This window comes from Dysidea avara, chromosome 1 (assembly GCF_963678975.1).
Source record: "Dysidea avara chromosome 1, odDysAvar1.4, whole genome shotgun sequence".
In the NCBI taxonomy this organism is placed as follows: domain Eukaryota; kingdom Metazoa; phylum Porifera; class Demospongiae; order Dictyoceratida; family Dysideidae; genus Dysidea; species Dysidea avara.
This window is the reverse complement of record NC_089272.1, coordinates 28,437,907-28,462,930: the sequence shown is the minus strand read 5'-3', so window position 1 is coordinate 28,462,930 and position 25,024 is coordinate 28,437,907. Positions and strand designations below refer to the sequence as shown.

At 38.3% G+C, this 25,024-nt stretch overlaps 1 protein-coding gene across 1 annotated transcript in view; it reads left to right on the top strand.

Moving 5' to 3' along the window:
* LOC136260734 (uncharacterized) overlaps positions 1–25,024 on the top strand; it is a 122,473-nt gene that overhangs the window by 45,159 nt on the left and 52,290 nt on the right. The window contains exon 3 of the mRNA XM_066054583.1: positions 14,237–14,560. Coding sequence (XP_065910655.1) covers positions 14,237–14,560 — 324 coding nt within the window. The remainder of the gene's footprint in view (positions 1–14,236; positions 14,561–25,024) is intronic.

Below are 25,024 nucleotides of genomic sequence, written 5' to 3'. Positions count from 1 at the left end.
CGGGGTAGGGCACCTTCCTTTCCAAATATGAGGTGAATCTGCCCATCCATCACTGAGATATGTGCCTTCAAATTTCATCTTATTTTCTTCATATGTGACCGAATTTGACAAAACAATGCTTCCACACACATCCAATTTTCGGAATTTAACCCACTGTAACGTGACTACCCAGTACGCTATTAATCTAAAATTTTCACACAATTCTTCCATAGCATTGTAATATATCAGGCCAAATTTTGAAACTAATGGTGTACTCCTACATTGCGTTATAGTGCTTCAAAGTCACAAAAGTGGATGTGTGTGGAAGCCTTGTTTTGTCAAATTCGGTCACATATTTTCTTTTTAATCTTTTTCTTCTTTCTCTTCTTCTTCGTCTCGCACACTTTAGAAAAATTCTACTAACTTGCACATGCTGTGGTCAATTTACTTAACATTTAGAGGGCGTAGGAACATAATACTGCACATTTATAGTCCAATTTTGGTACAGATCAGACAAAGAACAAGGGAGTTATGTGCAATTTTTCAAAAATCCAAAGGCGATTTGTTGTCATGCCTCCAGGTTGAACCGCTTGACAGAATTACTTGAAAATCGGTCTGTATATGGAGTAACTATCATATTGCAAACCTTTTGTGGTTTGAAAGAAATCACATTAATACTCATGGAGTTATAACAAAAATGCCAACTATGTGTAAAAAGTGCACCATCCAGTTTTGTTAATAAAAAAAATAATATTACTTGTCACGCCTACCAGGCTAACTAGTTTATGAATCAGCTGAAAATAGGTACAGAGGTAGATTAATTGTTTTAGAACAAGATTTCAGTAGTTTATTAGGAATCAGATAAAAAACCACTGAATTACACTACGAAAGTCAACTAGGTGTAACAAGTCCGCAATCGAGATACTCTAATAGTGCAGTCACCCTAATAGAATATTCAGCTTCATAATAAATCTTTCTATTAGAACGTTCAGCTACAATAAAGTCACCATGTAGAGAGTTCAGCTAACAACAAGTTACCCAAAAGAGAGTTCAACTACAATCAAGTCACTTGTAGAGAGTTCAACTCAAATAAGTCACCCTGTAGAGATTTCAACTACAATCAAGTTACCCTGTAGAAAGGTCAACCACAGGTGTACAAACAAGTCACCCTGGAGAGAGTTCAGTTACAAATAAGTCACCCTGTAGAGAGTTCAGCTACAAACAAGTCACCCTGTAGTGAGTTCAGTTAGAAATAAGTCACCCTGGAGAGAGTTCACTACAAACAAGTCACCCTGTAGAGAGTTCATCTACAAACAAGTCACCCTGTAGTGCGTTCAGTTACAAATAAGTCACCCTATAGAGATTTCAGCTACAAACAAGTCACCCTGTAGATAGTTCAGTTACAAATAAGTCACCCCGTAGAGAGTTCAACTACAAACAAGTCGTCCTGTAGAGAGTTCAGCTACAAACAAATCACCCTATAGGGAGTTCAACTACAAACAAGTCACCCTGTAGAGAGTTCAACTACAAAAAGTCGCCCTATAAAGAGTTCAGCTACAAACAAATCACCCTGTAGAGAGTTCAGCCACAAACAAGTCACCCTGTATACTTTAGCTACAAACAAGTTGTCTTGTAGAGATTTCTGCTACAAAGTAGTCTACCTGTAGGAGAGAGGACATGTGATAAATTTCATACAGTATTAAGTTTGGTAAGAAAAATGCATCATTATAAAAAAGTATCCATAAAATTCATGTCTAGATGTCTTCTCCTTTCTGCAGGAAAAGACAAGTAAAAGAACTACAAAGCTGGCCACAGGTTGTCTTTGGAGTATACAAATACAAAAAGAAGTGATATCTATGCAAAAACAGCCAAGCTGTGAAAAAAGGTGTGGCCTCCAAAAAAGCCAGGATAAAAAAGGCCAAAAAATGGCTGTGATGGTAGGTTATTAGCAAAAAATTTAATAACGACAATTAGGTGAATTTGGTGCCGAATCCTAGGAGAAGGCAACACAAATTCACCTGAATTGTCGATATTAACATTTTTGCCATTAACCTACCATCACAGCCATTTCTTGGCCACCACCTTGGATTTCACATCTTTTTTCACTCTGGTTTTTTTGGAGGCTGCACCCCTTTTCACAGCTTGGCTGTTTTTGTATAGATATTACTCACATGGGGGTCTACCTTCTCTGTCACACCTTTTCCATTTGTTGGTCTATCTCCATCTCATACCATTTCTGAAATTTTGCCCTAACAAGATCTTTGGCAGGCTTGTTCACCAACAAGTCTAATGGGTTCAAGCGATCAGTGCAGTTACTAGGCACAGTGACATCGAGAATATAATTATCTTCAAACAGCTTTAACACCTTAGCTGTACACTCAAAGAGGACGGACCAAGCAATTCCCATTCCTTTTTAACATAGGGAATTATCATATATTCTCAATATGTGATCGGATCTGTGAAACCCTGACACAATTGCACATTTTTAAATTCCTGGTTATTAAATCTGCTTAGCTGAGGGTACCCTTTGGTAAAGTTTCAGCCTCATATGCCAATAATGTTGAGAGTTATAGCCCTACAAAGTAGCAACAACAGAAAGATCAATTTGTACAGCAAGTATAGGGAAAATAAATTACAGGTGCTAACTACTATAGTTGTAACAAACAGAATGCTGTACAGAGTTAACATTTGTATTACTGTGTTTGCCACGAATAGTGTAATCATTTACTTGGTAAGTTTGCCCTTCTATCACCTTTCTTCACTGCATACAAGGGAAAAATTTTTGAAGATTGATTGTGTACGATTGCTCTGACATGATGTAAACAAATTCCCATAACTTTAGTGTTCTTGGGTCTACTGCAACAAAACAAAGATTTTTGAAATCCTCTTCTTGAATAGGCGAATAAGATGATATCCAGGTTTTTTACTGTTAATCCCTTTTTTCACTAAGAAATAGGTGTTCAAAAAATTATGGAAGATTTTTAATATTATGCAAATATTTCACCCATTGTACTACTGGAAATTTAGGCTTGCATGATTGTTTTGAGTTTTCGCAGATCCATTCACATGTAGGGATTCGTTGTCAACCCGTTGGTCCAGTGATTCTCACAGTGAGTAATGTGCCAGTCGGCAGGAAATGGAATGCCTTTTGGGTGACACTTGGTTTTGATGTCTTGGTAAATGAGTTGTATATTTGGTAGCAACTTTCCTGCATGCAAATACGTATATGTAGCAGTCGTATGCCTTTTGTTGTTATCTGCAGCAATCTCTATCCTCTACGTTCCCCCTTTTTAAACATTTATTGTCCGATACAAGGTGGCACCCTATAAAAAAATAATTTTTGTCATACACACACCAAGTTTCATGCTTTTATCCAAAAGTGTACAAAAAGTCTTTTAATGGTTTAAAACCTGGATGGAAATATGGATATTCTTGTCCTAAAAATATCACCCAAATAACCAGCCTCACTTTTATTCATAATGGTTTGATGGTATATGTTAGGCGCAATCAACCCAAATATGCCTTCATGGTGACCCAAAATAGTTTCTTTGGAATGTAATAAATCCTTTTTAGCTGAATTTTCCAATTAACTAACTAGCTAAGTAACTAACTAATTCCAAGATGTGCCTTTTGTCAACTGCAACAGGTACAGTGCATGCAACATGGACTCACTGTTTGCGTCCTACGTATTTATTTATCCACTATTGCCTAGGTGTTCGCTTGCAGTAAAATGTGGTGGCTTCAGTGCAATTGGCTGTCACAAGAATTCCATGAGTGGAATGATTGGATATGACTTGTAAACCAGCATGCATATAGGAGCCTTTGTAGAAGTAGGTTTTGGTAGTCTAAAATGAAATCAGAGTACAGTTATAAGACAAACTCAAAATAACACAATCAGTGTACCTAAATACAGCAGTCAAATTGAATTCCACATAACCCTTTTATTAATATGTTGATGCAGACACTTCTAAAAAGTTTTCCATGAAGAAAATTTCTGTTGCAATTAGTGATGGGTATGGGCCAAAGTCACATAGATTGACTAATACTAAAGAAAAAGTCTTACAAAAACAATTTTACAGGATTTTATTGTGTGCACACAAGTTTGTTGGACCAAGTGTTAGTTGGCTTACTTCAAGATTCTAGCAATACTTTCTCATCCTTAAAAGATTGTGAATGGAGTCACTGGTAAGTTTATCATCGCATATGCAATTCACTATTAGAGAACATCTAAGTGCATCCATCATTTGCTCTACCTCTGCCTAGAGTGCTCATGCCAGTTTATTGATTCTCCTCAGAGGCGTAGCCAAGGTTGGGCTAATGCTCCCCATCACAAAGTTTTTTTTCCTCCATCACAAGCTTACCAGCAGCTGACACCCAATTCAAATGACTATAAATTATGTTCGTTACTACGTGGTATCACCAGGGGTTGCTAGTGAATGCGCACACAACATTCAACTAGACACACTTCTATATTTAGCCTAAACTACAAATGTGATAGAGCATTTTTCAAGCCTAAAAGATAAATGAACCACTCGCAGGAGTCGCAACTCACAAGTGACAAAGGAGGCCAGGCTGTTGATGATGCTGCAAACTTACTGCCTACGAGGCGATAAAGTTTTATGTAATTTACCAAGTTTATTTTCTCGAGTTGATCATACTGGATATTCGTACGGCAGTGCAGTAGCATGCCTGTCTAATTTAAAAAAAAAAAACTTTGTCAGTCAGGTGGATCTAGCTTATAAGCTCTGCTAGCATGAACTGGGATTTCGTGCAGTACGTAGCATTTGAATTTCGCCAGAGTGAACATGTCATACTGTCAATGTGCTAGGACAGAAGCATAGGCTGTGGCTAACATTACTATAGTAATGTAGGTAACTGTGATACATTGTATTCACACTAAAATATTCACAATATAGTTCTTCCAGATTGTGGACAACTTTGTTGGAGTACAGTTGTGGCACATGTGATTATGCTTGACAAATATACCTCCACTGATAAGTGATAACTGATAGCAATTAGTAATGAAGTAGTTACATAGCTATAGTTATGTAAGTATGTTGGCTAGCCCCCATCATTGGGTCATTAGCCTTTTTTTGCAAGCATGAACGATTTTGAGTGTTTCATGGGGGCATGCCTGCCCCTCCATCACCTTCTGGCTAGCTATGCCCCTGATTTTCCTGAATTTGTTTTCCCAATAAAGATTCATAACTTCAGGTTAGAACAGTGTACTAACTTGCAATTTGGTCAGTGGTGAGCACCAACATCGCTTAATGAATGGTGACATTGTGAGGTTCATATGTTACTCAAACACTAAGTTATGGTCTTCCAAGTTCATAGGATTGGATGTCTGTGGAAGACTCCTTTTCGCAAATCCGGTCACTTATTTAGATTATATAACAAGACTAGTACAGTATGTACTCCTTTAGGCTTTGTGTGGAAAGTGAAATAGCATCAAAGTCGAGGGATAAAATGGATGTGTCTGAAAGACCCCTTTTCGCAATTCCGGTCACCTATACCAAAACAGCCAAGCTGTGAAAAAAGGTGCAGCCCCAAAAATCCAGGGTGAAAGAAGATGTGGATCCAAAGTGGCAGCCAAGAAAAGGCTATATGATAGTAGGTTAATGGCTAAAGTTTTAATAATGACAATTCAGGTGGGACCAAATTCACCTGAATTGTATTCTTTTTGTATTTGTATACTTCAAAGCCAGCCTGTGGCCAGCTTTAGAGCTTATTTTAATTGTCTTTTTTTCTTTACTGCGAAGGAAGAGATCAAGAGCAGAATTATTTTGTATCAAGACACACGGTAATGTGCCGTGCGGCCAAGAAAGCTGACGCTCTACACCATGAGTTTATTTACAGGAAGAAACAAAATATGGTTTTCACTCATACGTAGCTCTGTGCTTCCTTCTCGAATTGGAATCATTTTTATACTGCAAATGTCCTCCACCTTCAGGACTCCACATACCAAATTTGAGCAAGATTGCGTAACGCAATTGTGAACTATAAGCCTTCAAAATTCGGCTTAACTTCTTCATATTTTTTTTCTTTATTTGGGGGGCTCAGTGGGCTTAGATTATTCTTTTCACACACTTTACAAAAACCATTATAAAGTGCAAATGTGTAGGTCAATTGTTTTGAGCTTTATTTATTATTATTATTTATTATCTTTGGTACACTTTACGAATGTATTCTAGCACAATCATGATCCAAGTTTGGTACAAATCTGATTAATATTCATAGAACTATGCACGGTTATTTGCATTAAAAAAGTTGTTATGCCTACAGGGTAAATCACATATGGGAATTACTTAAACATTAGTATGCATATGTAGCTCAAACCTTTTGTGGTTAAAAGAAATCACATTGACAACTACAGAGTTACAAGGCAAAAACCAAGCAACTGTATATCCTAGGATCAAATTACTGTTGAACTACTCTAATAGAACAGTCACCGTGGGGTAAAAAAGATGCATAAAAATGTCAAAAAAAGTTACTGATCAATTTTCAAACCAGGGACCTCCATACTGAACATCCAAATCCTTAATCACTGAGCCGCTGTTATCACAGCTGATCATCTTCCTTTATTTCTATTTGTGACCGAATCTGCGAAAATAGGACATAATCGCATATTTTCGAATTCCTGTTTATTAAATATTTATAATCTGCTTAGCCAAGTGTACCCACTGGCAAAGTTTCAGCATCATTTACCAATAACTTTGGGAGTTACAGCCTTACAAAGTAGCAACAACAGAAAAATAGATTTGTACAGCAAATATAGGAAAAATAAATTACAGGTACTTACAAAAACCGTTATAACTTACCAACGGATAGTGGTATGGGGCTACACGTTTCACCATCGTGTTTGCCATGAAAAGGGGAATCAATTGCTGGGTATGTGTTTCCTTTACTCACCCTTCTTCACTGCATACAAAGGCAAAATTCATGAAGAAAAATCAATTGCATATGATCGCTTTGACATGGCATAAACAAATGCTCATAACTTATGCATCCTTCGGTCTACTGCAATAAAACAAAGAATTTCCAACTCCTCTTGAGCAGGCGAATAAGATGATATCCAGGGTTTTATTGTTAGTCCCTTCCTTCACTATGAAAGAGCGGTTAAAAAATTTACAGAATTTTTTTAATGATACACAAGTATGTCACCCAATGTATTCAATGCTTTATAGTGTAAATTTAGGGTTGCGCGAGTATGTTTTCGCAGATCCGGTCACATTTTATAAATGAAAATTCTAGCTAAAATCTACTCAATAGTTACATCTGAAGGCATTGTTTTTGATGTCAAAGATAAAGCAAATGCACCTTCATATCGTGGTACCCAAGTATCCTCATCGTAGTTTATTGACATTTTGACGGCATCAGAAACAACGGAAGTACGAACAATGAAATTGAGATGGGTTCTTTACCCTACTTGTATTTTCAACATTAAGGGGTGGTATGGGTCATGCTGCTCAGTGCTGTTACAGAAAACTTGCTCTTCTTGCCTCTCTTCAGAAGGAGTAGTGTCATATAGTTCTGTGGTGTCAGGGTGGTGGCAAGGTGTGCTGGTAACCCTGGGAATAATAATAAAAAATCTAGATAACAAGTTTTCATGGATCCATAGCTCCATAGTGCTTGAACTACATTTCTGCAGTGGAAGCTTCCTCAGGGTAGGGCATTTCCCATTCCTTGAATCTGCCCAGCTATCTTTGGGGTATACACACCTTCAAAATTCAGTTCTTCATATAGCCACACAGTCTCCTGTAGTAAAGGGGGAAAAGTTAAAAGGAATTGTCAAGGTCAACCATAGGTGGCCTTGGAACTTGCAATTACAAAAAGAAGTGATATCCGCACAAAAACAGCCAAGCTATGAAAAAACAAGGAATGGCTGCAATGATATTAATACTAATAGTGTTAACATCATTGCAGCCATTTCTTGGCCACCACCTTTGATTTCACAACTTTTTTCACCCAGGATTTTTAAGGCCACACCTTTTTTCACAGCTTGGCTGTTTTTATGCGGTTTGTTTATATATAATGATGTACAGGAGCATATCCAGGAATTTTCAAAGGTGGTTTCTGGATTTGGTAGATACAGGGGCCTGGGACACAACTCACAGCCACTGACAGATATTGAACATCAAATGCTTCAAAATTTACTAGTTAATGCTCTATGGATATGCTATCCTCAATATAAGTTGCTTAGCTCCTATCAAGTCCTATCAATTATGGTTTAAATATTGCTGATCAGTTGTAGTGATCCAAATACATGTAGCTAACTAAATAAAAATTCTCAGTTAAATGCCCAAATAGGATTGACATTTAATAAAATTATACTTGCAATCCGTTATGAATGTACTATTAGAGTACTTTTGACTCCTCTATTGGAATACAACTGACTGCTCTATTAGAGTATCTTGATCTTTACTAATGTTTTTCCTTAAATTGTGACTGGATCTGCAAAAACTGTTCTTATCGCCCAAGACAGGAAGTTTGATTTTTTCACACAAACACAAAGCTTATTGAATGCACTATCAAATTTCACTGTCACAGTCGACCAGAGTAAAGTGATCTGCTTTTGCTGGCTGCTTTTTTAAAGCACAGTGGCGAGCTGTACAAGTGGTCTGGAGTCTTAATGGGGCCCTGGCCAACCAGGAGATGGCTGTGTGTGGCTATACAGCTCTGTGGTGTTGGACAATGACCTGTGCTGTAAATGTCCTTTCATTTTAGCTACTGTGGTTCTGGGCCCTGGATGGCCCATACCTTGGCCTAATTCATCCCAACACGTTCCTTTTCAATTTTTGAACACCATCTTTCCCGTCTTCCAGGGCCCCCGCCTCCCACCCTTCTGGAGCTCGCCTGATACAGACAACCTTGGTTTAAAAACTATCTACATCTAAAATGGCGGGAAACTTAGGTGTTGGCTACTTCTGTAGTGGATGATCTGGAAGGTAAGAAATTGGTGTTAAACGTGTGAAAATTTGGTATGCGTAGCTACCACCACTGGCCAGCTACAACACTGAATATTTAAAACCGGCATTTCTCGATACTTTTAAATGGGCGATAAGAACGGTTTTCCCAGAGACAGTTAGTGTTGCACCGATAATCAGTTCAATAATCAGTATAAGGCCGATATTGGCTACTAGCCGATTAATCGGTTTTGATTAAATCAAGGCCGATGTTAATCTCCACTGTGCTGTGTAGTATAATGATGTAGGGGAGGCTAGACATAAGTTATTTGGCATTTTAATTAAGTTATGTGTTAATGGTTTAGTGGTGACTACAAGCCATGCCCATAATAAACTGTCAGGGTTTAGGCCATGCCCAACAATAAACTGAGGTTTTTAGGTTTCTATGTAGTACCAGCCACTTGTCTCAACTATATAGCAGTAGTAAAATGTACTTAAACCTGTTTACCATGAGTAACTTTTACTTGTGGTATACATCTAACTTTACATTTTAGCCTAGAATGAGCTGTATATCAATGGTTATGTCACTAATATGAGCCATTTAATAATGATGAGGATGAGTGTTAGTGTTATTAGTGTATATCGGATCAGTTATCGGTATCGGCTAATTCTGTTGCTTAATATCGGTTATCGGAATAATCGGCTAATTTGGATATCGGTGCAACACTAGAGACAGTCACAATTCATACTCTTGTTCTCCATAAAACCCTTTTGAGCAAGTCTCCTATTACATGCATGCATTGTAGCCCTGCTCTATTCCCATCTTTCTGTAGATTTGTGCTTCCAAACTATGATAGTTGGTTTTCTTGCTGCAAGCCTACAAGTTCAAATTTCAAAGGAGGTTTCCGGAACCTCAGGAAACCCCCTAAATACGCCCCTGATGTATTTAAAATAATACTGTATTATTACATCTACAGGTTGGCTGGCTTGTAGCAGAAACCCCTACAACTACAAGGTAATGTTTGTAGCTGAGCTCTCTTACAGAGTGACTTCCAATGTAGCTAGACCCTCTACAGGGTAACTTGTTGTAACTGAACCCCTCTACTGGGTGATTGGTTTGCAGCTGAACTCTTCACAGGGTGATTTGTTTGTAGCTAAACTCTCTACTGTGTACGTTTTGTAGCTGAGCTCTCTGTAGGGTTGCTTGTTTGTAACTGAACTGCTTACAGGGTGACTTGGTTGTAGCTAAACTCTCTACAGGCTGACTTTTTGTAGCTGAACTCTCTACTGGGTGATTGATTTGTAGCTGAACTCTCTACTGGGTGACTAGCTTGTGGCTGAACCCTGGACATCTTGTTTGTTAACTCTCCACAGAGTGATATGTTTCTAGCTGAACTCTCTACAGGGTAGCTTGTTTGTAGCTGAACTCTCCAAAGGTTAATATGTTTGTAACTGAGCTCTCTACATTGTGACTTATTGTTACAGAGTAATTTGTTTGTTGCTGAACTGCCTACAGGGTGACTTATTTGTAGTTTGTAGCTTAGGTTTCTACCAGGTGACATTTTGTAGCTGAACTCTTTACATTGTTTGTAGCTAAACTCTCTACTGGGTGACTTGTTGCATAGCTGAACTCTCTACACACTGACTTGTTATGTAGCTGAATGCTCTAATACAGTGTAGAGTAACTCACTAATGATGAATGCTCTAATAGAGTGACTGACTGTATTATTAGAGTATCTTTATTGCACAATAACTACAAGTAGTTGGATTTTGTATTATAACTCAGTGGCTTTTACTTTAATTCTTCTATACTACTGCAATCACTTTCTGTGATGGTTATCAAGGCACACGGTAGTGTGTTGTGTGGTCCAAGAAGCCTACACACAGCAATTGTGAGTACTTATATTGACAGGAAGAATTTTTCACACATTTTAGCAAGGTGGTTTTTTCGCTCCATGATTATTGTATGTGGGTGGATTAAATATGTGACCAGATCAGCAAAAACCTGACACAATCATGTAAGCCTAAATTTACACTATAAAGCAATGAGTAAAATACTTGCATATTATTAAATAAAATCCGTACATTTTTGAATGCCTTTTTCTTAGTGAAGGAAGGGGCTAATAAAATCTGGATATCATCTTATTTGCCTTCTCAAGAGGATACCCAAGGACAAGCAAGTTATGGATGTTTGTTTATGTCACATTGAAGTTAAAGTACGCAATCTTTCTTCTCAAATTTTGCCTTTGTATGTAGTGAAGAAAGATGATACAAGAAAAACTTACCCAAGAATCAATAGCCCTATTCATGGCGAACACAATAGTACAAAGTTCAACTCTATAATTATGTTAATTATTTTGTTTTGTTCATAAGTTACAACTGTCTTAGTAAGGGGAAGCAGTAAAACCCAGAATACGGAATAACGGAACAGCGGAATAACGGAATAAGCAAAAATTACATTCTTAATATTTTACTACTATATATACAGTCTATAGCATTTATACAATACTCACCTCGTAGCAATTCCACAGAGAATCACTAAGGCGATCCTCAGGGCGATCTTTAAATAGAACTAGCACAAAACTAACCACTCTAGAATAATCTAACTAAAGCTAGAATACTTTCTAATACACTTTACTACAAAATCGCTACAACACTATAAGTTCTTTCTGCTACAGCTACTTATACCAGCCATCACACACGAGTAACTGCCCGAATTTATTAGTGACAACATTCCATCCTAAGAAATCTTCTCTGAAATAATGTACTTTGGCTAACCTGCTAGTTATCCATCGCCAAACAAGCTTAATGTAAATTCAAAAGGTTAAGTGCTGTATTTAGCTGACATCACTTTGTGCAGCTTGATTCTAATAAATTCGGGCAGTTTAAACTACATACTGTACAGAGATGAAATCAGTGAAGAAAGATTGATCGCATATGATTGCTTCTATGTGACACAAACAAATAACCATAACTCACATATGATTTAGTCAGTGTTGGGAGTAACACGTTACATATTATTTTTGTTGTGACAAAGTAATATAACGAAATATGCTATAAAAACAGGTAAGGGGTGGTCCACAATTTTCTGCTTTTTTGCAAGTGTACAAAGAGTACTCTTTTTTTCTGACCTCCTCCCCCCAGCCCAAAGTGTACTGTATAAATGTTGACACATGGATGTATTGTATAGCAGAACAAACACATGGATACTATTTTAATATTGCAAAATTCATGTATGGTATTTGTTTTGTCTTTTAGGCATCTTATCATTTTGATACTTTTGAAGCTGACACCCTGAAAGAATCATTCCTACACACAGCGGGCACTAGTACCTATGCATATTTGCAAATGTGTACATACACATCATAGAAACGGTTCTTGGCTATTTTCAACATTTTCATACAAAACTATCCCATCACTGGCAGTAGCAACAGCAGTACTAGTTTGTTGGGTATTCACCATAGTCTGAGGTGGACTGGAGTCAGGAGATGCAGGTGCACATTGCAGAGACAGGTTTTCTCTATGGGCAACCCACAACTACCACAACTATGTAGTGTGAACAAATTAGTACCCACTTAATCCTGCCTCCCATACCCAACAGTATTCCTAAACCCACAACAACAACTTCTGCAGGTAGAAAACAAAAGTAACAAGCAGTGTAGTACAAGCTATTCAGTTGTAACCGTTTATCAGTGTTAAATGCTAGGCTAAGACTAAAGAGAAAGAAAAGTAAGTGCTGTTATAGAAGTACGTATATAAAGCCTGTAGTACATGTTATCACGGTGATAACCGTCTTACCTGTAGATTCAATGAGCTTTATCTTTCCTTAGCTTATAAAGCTTCTTTTCATTGGTAGCTAACCCTAGCCTCACTGTTTTCCAGAGTTCACCAAAACACAATTTTGTCCAATCATGTGCTGGCTTGAGCCCATGCATTAACAGCATCAGTTCGCTTTAGTCCACTGTTTATAATTGGACACTGAATAAGTAGCAGTAGAGGTTTACTACTAGAGCCTTTTCACTATGTTTGGATTTCTTGTCAACTCACGTGATTGGCATTTTTAAAAAGCATACATGCAATTTTACACCCTCCCCCCCTAGCGTACAGTTTGTACGCTTGCAAAAAAAGCAGAAAATTGTGGACCACCCCTAATGTAACTCAAGTTATTTACTTGCAAATGTAACACATTATCTAAGTAATGAAGTTACTGTAACGAGTCTAATATTACATAATATTATTACTTTAAGTAACAAAGTTATTAATATTGTTAGTAATCCACTAAGTAACACCTAGCCACTATGAAGTAACGAAGCCTACTGAATGAAGCTTATTCACCAGCTTCTTGCTTATAACCAAGATTTGCACATTGTCCAACAACATAATCATGTCACTTGATAAAGTGGTAGTTTCACACGTGACAGCTTAAGGTTGTGGGCACAAAGTAATATAATATGTAATATTATCATAGTTACTTTATTATATGGGTGTAATATGTAAGTAACTGTAACTAAATAATTCAATTTTAAATAATACGTAATGAGTTACATTTAAAAAGTAACTGTCTCAACACTGTATTTAGTCTACTGCAACAAAACAAAAATTTTTTAACTCCCCTTGAGTAGATGAATAAGATGATGTCCAGGCTTTTATTGATAGTCTTTTCCTTCGCTACAAAAGGGACGTTCAAAAAATTTATGGATTTTTTTCAATAATTCGTAAATATTTCACCCATTGTATTCAAAGTAAATTTAGGCTTGTGCGATTGTGTCGGGTTTTCACAGATCCAGTCACATTTATTACAAACTCACTTTAAACCCAAAACTAATCAGCTGTGAAACTTGCCCCTACACTTTTGTGCATATTAGGCTCCTCTAAGAATAATTATCATAAACATTAATGGTTTTTGTAGCAGTTTTTAAAATTTAACTATGTACAAAAGCCAAAATCCTAAAACAACAACAGTGAAACACTATTGAGCGATGATTGTTTGCTGCTGTAAAAATAAACTAACAAGAGAATCTCTGTTCTGCCCAAGTTACCTCAACAACTTATAACTTAACCTGTTTGTGCCCTCCCCTACCAGTTGCTGAATCCACCCGTATTCTCATAATTAAAGGTATTTCTAATCTATAGTATGTAAGTTTATTTTGTGTGTACTAATGTTGTGTTATCAAAGTGAAAATTTGGCTTTATTCATCAGTAAAGAATACATTATAAGTATATAAACTGATTTTGGCAGGTACTATGTACATACACTGTAATTGTCTAATAGCAAATCATTGATCGTTGTGTCTGTACTGTTTGGTTTGTACTCCATTGATGAATCATGCACTTTTGTGTTTATTACACAGCTACAATAATGACACAACCAAGTGATGTCACAGTGTGTACTGGAGGAGTAGCAGTGTTTACTTGTGTAGTGGATAGGAATGGTACTGGCATTATTAGTGATGATGTAATGTGGCAGCAGATGAGAATGGATGGTATTATTTCAACACTATCTACATCTCTAACAGGAATTCCCTTCAATACCACTACAAATATTAGTGGAGATATACTGACCAGTATACTCACAATCACTGGTGTGACAGATAGTAATGTACTTGGAACTAGTTTATATCGTTGTGTAGTAAATGATATGATGAGTAGGAATGCTTCATCTCTCATTTCAACAGGTACTAATTGTTTAAGTATGTGCATACAGTGTGCTATTATTGCAGTAGCATTGTGTGAAAATACACATTAAGCCTCTGTGTATATTGTAAAGGGGACACACCACATAATAATAATATGATTTTCATATACTTATTATGTACATAAAGATTATTACAATAAAAAGTGCTGAAACAAGGGAGAGCATTACTGCATTATTCCCCAGTTTTAACCCAGACAATTAGCAATAAACACCATTAGGTTTATTAATCATATTGGGTGATATAATCTTCCTTGTTTCATCATTTTTTATTGCAATGGTTTCAAGCATATAAATTTTGCTTATACTTATTGGTTATTAGCATATTTGTGTATGTGTATAAGTCACCGTTAGTAAACTCCTATACACCTCGTCAAAAAAAGTGGCACCTGATGTATGGTGCACGTCAAAATAAAAGCAATGCTTTGTAACATTTATAATTGTAAAACACACATAAATTTCTGATTTTAGGAATTTTCTTTTACTGTAATTATGTACACTATTTTGAAAATTGAATCATTTATATGTAGCTAGATACGTAGTTACAGTATAGCTATGTATTTATTTACGTTGCATGGTGGTTCATGTGTGTAATTCACTGTATACATACGTATACAATTTAATGGAGTTTAACTTGTTAAACGAGGTTAATGTTGGAAGCAAATTGTGCAAAGGTGGGGGAGGGTAATACCATCAAGGAGCAGCTACGGCATTATAGGAATGGGAATCAGTTAGAGTTTTGTGTTAACGCATGCACGAAAGATCCAATGAAGAGCCATGCGGTTGGTGATAGTGTCTTTCTCAACATGTGTCCTCAAGGAATGGGGACAACAAAGCATGACTGGCGTTCTGGGTGTGTAAAAGACCGGCACCGACTGTGCCGCTGCTGCCTGAGTGCTGACCCAGGAGGCAGTGCTGGCTCAGCCAAGATTTCCTGGCTCTTCATTGATTAATTGGTGAGGTCTTTCCTGTTTGACGCCTGTTATTTCGCAGGTGTTAAATGTGAGAGGGTTGAGTATTACATTACACTAGTGCTTCAATTTATTTCAAGCATAGTTCGCTGGTGTGAGTTTATCAATAACTGTCTGGGCCACACTGTGTAATTCCTTATAAAAATGACCAAGTTCAGTGCTAAGAAGTTTGGCTTCTTGTTACAGTCAGTGACTAATGTTATGTATCGCATGCCCACGCAATTAACTAAATTTGTGGGCTGGCATTGGCACAATGTATTACTAAGAATAAGGTACTTTGTTTGTGTATGGCTTCTTTGGTTGTTCCATAGCAGTGTGTCAGAGCAACAGCACTTGTACAGTAGAATATACGTGTTTCATTGGCCGCCCACGCAATTAATTATGTTTTAGATTGTTGCACACATTACTGTGATCTTACTTAACCAGATGGCTTATTGCTATTCCATAACATCACAATGGGGCTAGCCTTTGTCAAATCAGGCAAATCTTAGCGCTCACTCGCAGTTCTTTGAAGCAATTCTGGCTACACAACCTAGTTTGCTGACCAAACAGTTGTCCCAAGTTCCCACCAGTCAATACAGACATAAACACAGAAGTGATAAAACATTTATGTTGCAAATTTCATTATTGCCAAAAGGCGGGATTAAAAGCCCATAATTAAAACTGCCTCAAATAATATCAACAGCTTGTTCATGAACAACCAGTCTTTCAATGGACATCGCTTAGCAGTACACAACAGCTGCCTCATTCGACTTTCTGTCTGAATATTGATCCTGAATGCACTGATTTGTGGCTACCTTCCATCCTGCATGTGGGTATTTATCAGAAGGACTATTAGTTTGTGCAAGGAATCGAATGTCACATATTTGCTACTTTGTAAGATGTGCATAATTTCATTTGTGCATAAATTAGTTGGTTTAAAAATCACTTTGCCGAATGTGCTAATTTTTACCATGTATGGCAATAGATTGTGAGGTTGTAATGAGCTTTGGGTGCAATTGCAAGCCTATGTTCCAGAGGTGATTAAAAGAAAAGGAAAAAAAAAACAGGCTGTAAATGAGGAGCTTTAATGATGACTAAAAGGCATTCCCTTCAACTGACCACCAAGCTTTGCAGTACTATCTTACCAGGTACTAACAAGGCACAATATTGTGTTTACACATGTTTTATCCCTAGAGCCGTATGGTTTAACCCATGTATAGTTTGTGAATTGCTCAAGTATGAATTTGTAAAGACATTGTACCAGCACTTAAGCTTATGATGAGGTTCTCCTGTGTAGCTTTACATCCCTTATTTTATGCTCTAGTGGCTTTCAAGCACTACATATGGCCCACAGAGTAGTACACAGAGTGGTCTACTGAATCTAGTTTTAAATAAATGAATAAAGTGACTCTTTAAGTAGAGTATCATGGAACACACTACCATAGATATTTCATTAGTTGTCTTGTATGTCCGCTGAACCTACTTTTAAAACAAATGAATAAAGTGACTGTTTAATTGGAGTATCTCATGAGATGCACTACCATAGATAATAAAGTATGTTTTATTAGAATAATGGGCATCATTTATAAGAATTCACTTGCTGTAATTATTGTGTGGTTACAGTGGAACCTCTCTTATCTGGGCGGTCTGGTGCATACTACTGTCCGTATCTCAGAAATGTCCATGACTAAGAATAGCATGCTATTATGCTAAAGTGACTAATTTAAAAACAAATATTGCTGTTATTGCTACCAGTTAGTGCTGTGCAGTTTAGTGGGCAGAGGGGAAGCCACTACAGGGCATTCATGGTCACTGCCCTGGGCTGTAAAAATGCATTATCACCTAGCAACCCAACTGGTAGTTATTATTAGTAGAATAAGCAAGCCTCCAAACAGGTAAACAGCAACCTTTAGGCTCCCTCCTTGTGTTTTCATCTAAACCAAACTTTATTATGGTCAGTAAACTACAAGCCACATGACCAATTTGGGCTGTCTGGACAATGGAGGTGCCCAGATAATAGAGGTCCAGATAAGGGAGGTTCCACTGTATAGTAGCGGCTTAGTAAAATATTTGTGCACTTTGTGCAAAAAGTATGGAACTTTGCACATAGTACCTACCTACCATGAAGTGTATTTTGAGGTATGGAGCCATTGCAGATTTGACCTTTGGCGTCCTCTACAGTTTGTTTTATGCTCAAAATAGTGACCTTTGTTTATATATCACCCATACAACACTCAATTTGTTCAAACTAGGTGCCAAATTAAAGATCGTTATCCAAGAAACAAGTTGATACTTGTTGCAAGTTCATAGCATATTCCATTTCAAAGTTATGGTAATTTTTATCAGCAACAAATTCATATAAAGTCAACCCCAATGCAATTACACCCTTAATCTACATTCTTTATTTGCCATTCAATTATTTATTTTTTATTCTAACCATGAGCACTACAGGTTACATATACAACCAAAACATGGAGGAGAATACAAGAGTGAGGCATAGGGGTTATGTACAATACTCCTGTGAGATAAATCAACAAACATCATAATTTGTGTAGCTAGTTTTGTCATCAGGTTAAACTTAAATTTGAGGTTGTTTATGGCTATAATTTTGCTTCTGTATAATATTTTAATGCATAAAACTCTAAGGTTATACATGCTACTATCAGTCACGTTTGCTGAAAAGCCTTAAAAGCCTTATACGTATTTATAATACCGTATTGATAGGTAATTTTGTGAACTGACTATAGGGAGATTATGGTCCTGAACTATACCTACATCTTGTATCCCCTTAAATATATATTTGCCTTTAGAGAACACACACCCAAGATGTGGTGGAGTCTGAGGGCATAACCATGCAACTAGACAATTTGTGTTTCACAATTTGGTTCCATATAGTAAAATGTGTTCCTTGTTTGCAAGTATAGCTAAAAAGCTAACGACTTCAAAAAAAGTACATATTTTCCAAAGCTTTACAGCAAAAAAAAATTAGCATACAGGTTTTAGAAACAGTAATATCAGTCAGACCTTCATCTAGGAAATGACTAAAGGGGAGTCACAAATGAGAGTAATGGGGGACGATGGTACAAAGATCTATGTGTTCATAGCTAGTTTACGCACATGGCATCTAAAGGGACATGCCAGGATATTTTAGACTCCCACAGATGCATTCTCAGGTACAACCTCTACAGTACCTGAGAATGACCTACAGTACCTGAGAATGACCTACAGTACCTGAGAATGACCTACAGTACCTGAGAATGACCTACAGTACCTGAGAATGACCTACAGTACCTGAGAATGATGAGAAGTAACTTCATGCTTGTATTCTCAGGTACAGTTCTGGGCTGTTGTACCAGGCAAAATACACATGTCATGTATTTCATTTAATATTACAGTTGTTGTTGACGTATTCGCTGAGATTTTGATTTATAGATTAAGGAGTTCATTTGTCAAAGGGGGTAAAAGGGGGGTAAAAAATCACCCCTCCCTCCCCCCCCCAATGAACTATTACAGAACCATTGTAGTTAAAATTGTTGATAGAGCAACATTATGAACTACTTTTATTTAACTACCACAAGAGAGGAGGGTACATGCCCCACCCCTGGATATCTCTCTCCACTTTTTGGTTGTATATGCAACCTGTAGTTCTCATGATGAGCTAAAAAATATACAAAAATTGAGTGGTAATCAAGAATGTAGATGAAGAGTGTAATTGCATGGGCAGTTGGATTTATATGAATTTGCTGCTGGTAAAAATCACCATAACTTTGAAATGGAATATGCTATCAACAAGTATCAACTTGTTTCTTGGATAAAGATCTTCCCTAGTTTGAACAAATTGAGTGTTGTATGGGGTGATATATAGACAAAGGTCACTATTTTTGAGCATAAAATGAGCTGTAGAGGATACCAAAGGCCAAATCTGTGATGGCTCCACATCTCAAAATACACTTCATGGTAGGTAGGCACTATGTGCAAAGTTTCATGCTTTCTGCACAAAGTGCACAATTTGCTCATTAATTTTGCTAGCTAAGCCGCTCTACTATTAAAGTGATGCACATGTTTGGCACCACCAGACAGCAAATAACCATCAGCTAAGTCTTTGAACACTTCATTACTTGAGTTAACGAATGTCAGAAACTTCCATTATTTTCAGGTCCTTGCTTTTAAATGTTTTGTTGACAGTGAATGGGATGCAATAAAACCATAGCCTACAATAAACAGTAGGTGTGGCTGTGAATGCAGTTTATGGTGGTATCCTCATCAACTATGCATATGTGTTGTACTGGTGCAGTGTCATAACGGCCAAACAAATGCAGGCATAATTCCCCTTAAGCACATTAATCACAATGCAGCATGTTGCGCACTCATTGTATGCCAACCCATGAAAGGTAATAAGGGTGGTTGTATTTAAGTATCCGTGGAAGCTATGCATACTTGTTGTACTGATACAGGCCACGTAAAAATGTAATGTATTTGTCAGCAGACAAGTATTTCTTTTAGAATATATCACAATGTGTATGGTAGTAGTGTGTGTGGCTATGTTACTGGCTGTACGGAATGTAACCTAGGGGGGGAAGGCAGTTTATTAGTCTGTAGTAACCTGCTAATTGTGCTTATATATACTGTTTTGTGTACAACTATACTAAATGTTTATCAAGTGTTAATAAAAAATAAAATTAATAAATAAAAATAAAAATTCTGTCATGTAATTTGAAGGTATTATGACACGTACATTAACACTTAAGGACTGCATGGTCATTTTATTGAGTCCCACAAATATATTACTCCTTGGCATCGTTTGGGGTTCTGATAGAAAGTGCATTTCTCCCAGTGGCCAATAATGCACCCTATAACTACAACATATTATACGCGATGATTGGTAAGGGTTGTGGTAGTAAGGAGCTTCTGGAAATATAAGGACTGACATGTTTTAAGTCCTACTGCAGGTCCTGGTAATACTTTACACTGTACTCCTTGGGCATCTCTGGGATCCCCGTATGATCAGAGTGGAGTGCAGAACTCTTAGAGTGCATGGTCACTGCTGGATCCTGAGACTTTGTGGTTGCATGATGTGTACGTGGTGTTCAAGCAGTTACATTTACATGTTATCATTGCAGCATTTAAGATGCAGAGCTTTAATATATATTAAGAAAATAGAAGCCCAAGGGGCCCCTTGGGTGTTCACTCTTTGGCTTCATTGGGTCCAGCTAGGACCATCAGAGAAGCAGAGTACCACTCAGAGGAGTGTGTTGTGCCTGATGGTCCACAATGTGCCCTAAGACCACAGTGGAACCTTTTGCAGATAGCAGCTAAATTTATTGCATTACATTAAAAATAAATAATTTTATTTTAAAAAATCGTACTAATAATAAACATCCACATTTGCACAACATTAATGTTGATCACTTGACTAACCTTTCTTATGTGCCCTGGCTCCTAAGATGCCAACCCACTAGTAGCTCTTCGCCTCCCACAAACTGATGTTTGTGGTGGTGGTTTGGTAAATGTACTTTGCCTTGATTGCCATGTTTGGTCCTTTAAAATTTTTCTTACTAGTTTTTTTTTTTGAGGTCATATATCTATAAGGCCCAAAATTTTTTAAAAATTCTCGATACTTGGGCCAGGAAGGTATTTGGCGTCCAGAGGCATTCTGCATGCCAAGTACCTTCCCTTAAGCCACATCTGCGTTGGCAATATACTTATAAGTACATAGCAACCATCCTAGTTGGGCGCAGTACTATCACATTCCTCCTATCAGGAATGGAGATGCTGTGAGTGCAGCTAGAGCTATGGATAAGCTCTGCACCAGAGCGGCACAACCAGCATTGCCAGCGTGTTGATGCACCCTCTGACATGTGTGGAGCTGACCCATGCTCACGAAGGAGCATGGAGTCAACACTCCAACTGAGAGATACCACAAATGCTAGGCTGGAGCTCTCTGTGGACAAGGTGGTTGACGGTGCTCCTTTAGAGCGGCCCCGTCAACACCTCTGGAAGGAGCTGACGTTGACCCACAGAGGAGTCGCATGTTAATACTCCTATTTGTGTGGAGCTGGCCCATGCTCATGAAGGAGCATGGGGCCAACACTCCTGCTGAGAGACAGCACAGATGCTAGGCTGGAGCTCTCTTTAGACAAGGTGATCAATGGTGCTCCTTGAGAGCGGCCCCATCAACACCACCTTTGAAGGAGCTGACGTTGACCCGTTAGGGAGTCGCACATCAACATTCCTGTTTGAGTGGCCTAATTTGCAGCTAATGAATATAACAAATGTTAGCCATACACAAAGCTATACATCAGCAACAAGACGACAATACACAGCATATAATTTCCTATTGAACAACAATATGGAACATAGATTATGTAACAGTGTACCCCATAACAGATTGTAGGTGTAAAAAACTATGTTAGCCTGTTATCAGAAGCAAATTGTAATTATTTTATTTTATTCATTGTTATCTTTTGAGTGATTTCTAGCAGTTGTAGCTCTAGAGGCAGAGGTATGGAAAGAATAGCTATGAAGAGGGGGAGGTGGGTGATGTTTTTTGTTGTCAGGTGTTAGCGTCAGCTCCTACTTCTTGATCACGTGTTAGTACGCATGCACGACGTCACTATTCCTATTGGTGCACAGATGTTCTAATTAGTGCCCCATCGATCCTATTTGCTGTCCCACTCTATGGTGGAGTGTCTGGTGCTGCCATCGTTTTCAACATTAACTAGGTTTAAAGGTACTTTTAAACATTATTTAATGTTGATCACTTGACTAACCTTTCTTATGTGCCCTGGCTCCTAAGATGCCAACCCACTAGTAGCTCTTTGCCTCCCACAAACTGATGTTTGTGGTGGTGGTTTGGTAAATGTACTTTGCCTTGATTACAATTTTTGTTCTTTTAAAATTTTTCTTACTAGTTTTTTTTTGAAGTCTAATATCTATAAGGCCCTAATTTTTTTTTTTTTTTTTAATTCTCGATACTTGGGCCAGGAAGGGATTTGGCATCCAGAGGCATTCTGCACGCCAAGTACCTTCCCTTAAGCCACAAAAAGGGGACACTCTGTAGCTGCATAGAAAGGAGGTGTTTCCTTTTACCCAAGTATCGTAGTTCCTGTGTGAGTGCCTGATCTCTGGATGTGTAGGTATGGCATCACCCGCAAGTGGTAACTTATATATTTAACATGATTATTATGTACATTCATACAATTAGAAGTATGCGCCTGGGTGACTACATAGCATGTGTACACTAAAAAAAACTGTTTGTGTAGTTTGTTGTATTACTGATTCCTTGTGGAAATTGACTTGGAAAGTTTCGCTACCTCAGTGGGCGGAGGCCGGATATATCACTGGAAAGCGTTGCTTCTCCAGCGACCTAGCATCTGGATATGGGTGTCTGAAATGTTTGCTAATGATGCCGAGGTTGCTGCTCCTATACGAAAACTATGGGTATTATAGTGGTGCCTGTTTAACTTCAGTTCCCCAATAAGGCTTTGGAGAGCTGCTCAGAACATGGAGTTTGTCCAGCCTTTTCCTTCCTTGGTGATGAAAAGAGGGCCTGGGTGACTGCTTCGTCTTGCCAGGTAAGATAGCACTGCTTTGACTGGACAAATAGTCGTGTTGGTGGCACCAATGTAGACTTGTGCATCTTGTTTGAATGGATCCGTCTTTGACTGCTTGAGAAACAGTTGTAGTAGGCGGGGTTTTGCTCTGTTGTCAACTGTGACATCTTGAAGTGAGAGGTGGCGGGATGAGTCATATGAGCCCTCTAAGGGAATTGTAAATTTGCTGACTCTTAGAAACCCAAAGAAGGCAAGACAGCACATAGCCCATAGAGTGGTGTTTGTTGTCATAGGTAGGTTGTTTAGACAGGAGATGTCTAATTTTGCTGAGTAGCTGAATGGTGATCGGGAGACGCTTCTCTTTGAGTGAACATCAGCCTGACACTTTTTAATGCCTCTCAAGATAAGGAGAAGTCGGAGTGTCAGTTGTTGGCTGAAATGGGTGTGCAATCCTTTACAGATGTGCAGGTGTCTAACTGCTGATAAATACACTTTAATGGTTCCATGGGAAACATTGGAAACTGCTAGGTGTGTTGTAAACAGTGTCAGAGCACCTTCGGACACAGGAAGTGGCTTGATCCCTGCTGCCTTGCAGAAGTGAAGATATCTTCTTTGACCAGCCATGTAGGTGGATCTGCTTGACTTGGACAGGCCAGTTTGCAAACGCTTTTGAACTTTGCTGAGGAGCCCGCGGATGTGGGTATTCTGCTGGTGGCCACCTAAAGGTGAATGACCAGCAGTGATCTAAAAACATTCTCCATGACAGTATGCCCTTATGCATTTTTTACTATTCTCAATAAGCAGTGTGCACTTATACATCTTATTATTAACATTCTCAATGAATGGTATGCAATTATACATTTTGAGAACAAACAAAGAGACAATGCAGCTAAATGTGATATACAATCATAAATACATTGAGTTATGTGTGAGGTGTTTGTCTGGTGCTTTGAGTTTGCTAGGAGTGGATTTGCAGTCTATTTATGGTTCGCTTGAAGTGACGCAGAAAGGAAGGTGAAGTCCAGTCCTGCTTTCGGGTGATACCAGCTTTAAAAGGGGTGTAGGAATCGGCACGGGAGTTCAGAGGCATGAGTGTTTGCCTGAAGAAATTCCATTGATTTATTTCTCGAGAGCTGGTCCGCGGAAATGTTTACCACTCCAGGGATATGGGAAGCAACTACTCTGATGTCGAAGTGAGCAGAGAAGAACCAGAGACATCGCAGCAAATGCATAGCGATTGGTTCCTTGGAAGAACCTTTATTAATAGAATCAACAACGCTCCGGTTATCACACTTGAATTCTACTCTGTAGCCAGATAGTAATAGCCCCCATACGGCACAGCTTAAAACTATTGGGACAAGCTCCTTGGTCATGATGTCCATTTGTGACCACTCGTTGCACCACGCCAGTTGCATCCATTGAGTCCCGAAGACTGCACTGCAGCCCCAGGATCCTGATGCGTCAGTACGTATCTCGTGGTCTGGGAGAGAACAATTGAAGAAGCTGCGACCATTCCAAGAGGAGACAAAGAGGTACCACCATCTTAAAGCAGACCGAAAGGCCGTGTTAAGGCAAGTATAATAAGATAGACGCTTGAGGTGAGCTGCTGTGCGGTACATTCTGGATAAGAATGTCCTCCCTGGGGTTGCTACCTTAGTAGCATGCTGTAGAAGGCCCACCAATGATAGTATCTCTCTTTTTGTGGCTTTCTTTCGAGATAACCAGGAAGCAACTTGGAGGCGGATTCTTTGTAGCTTGTCATCGGGTAAGTGTGTCTGCATACTTTGGGAGTCTAGTGTAATCCCTAAGAAGGTCAAACCATCTGAAGGTCCCTCAACCTTCTCTAAAGCCAGGGGAATTCCCAGCATAAAGCATATATCCTTGATCTCAGTTAAGTTATTGGAGCATGTGGGGGACTGTGGAGGGCCCATCGTCAGGAAA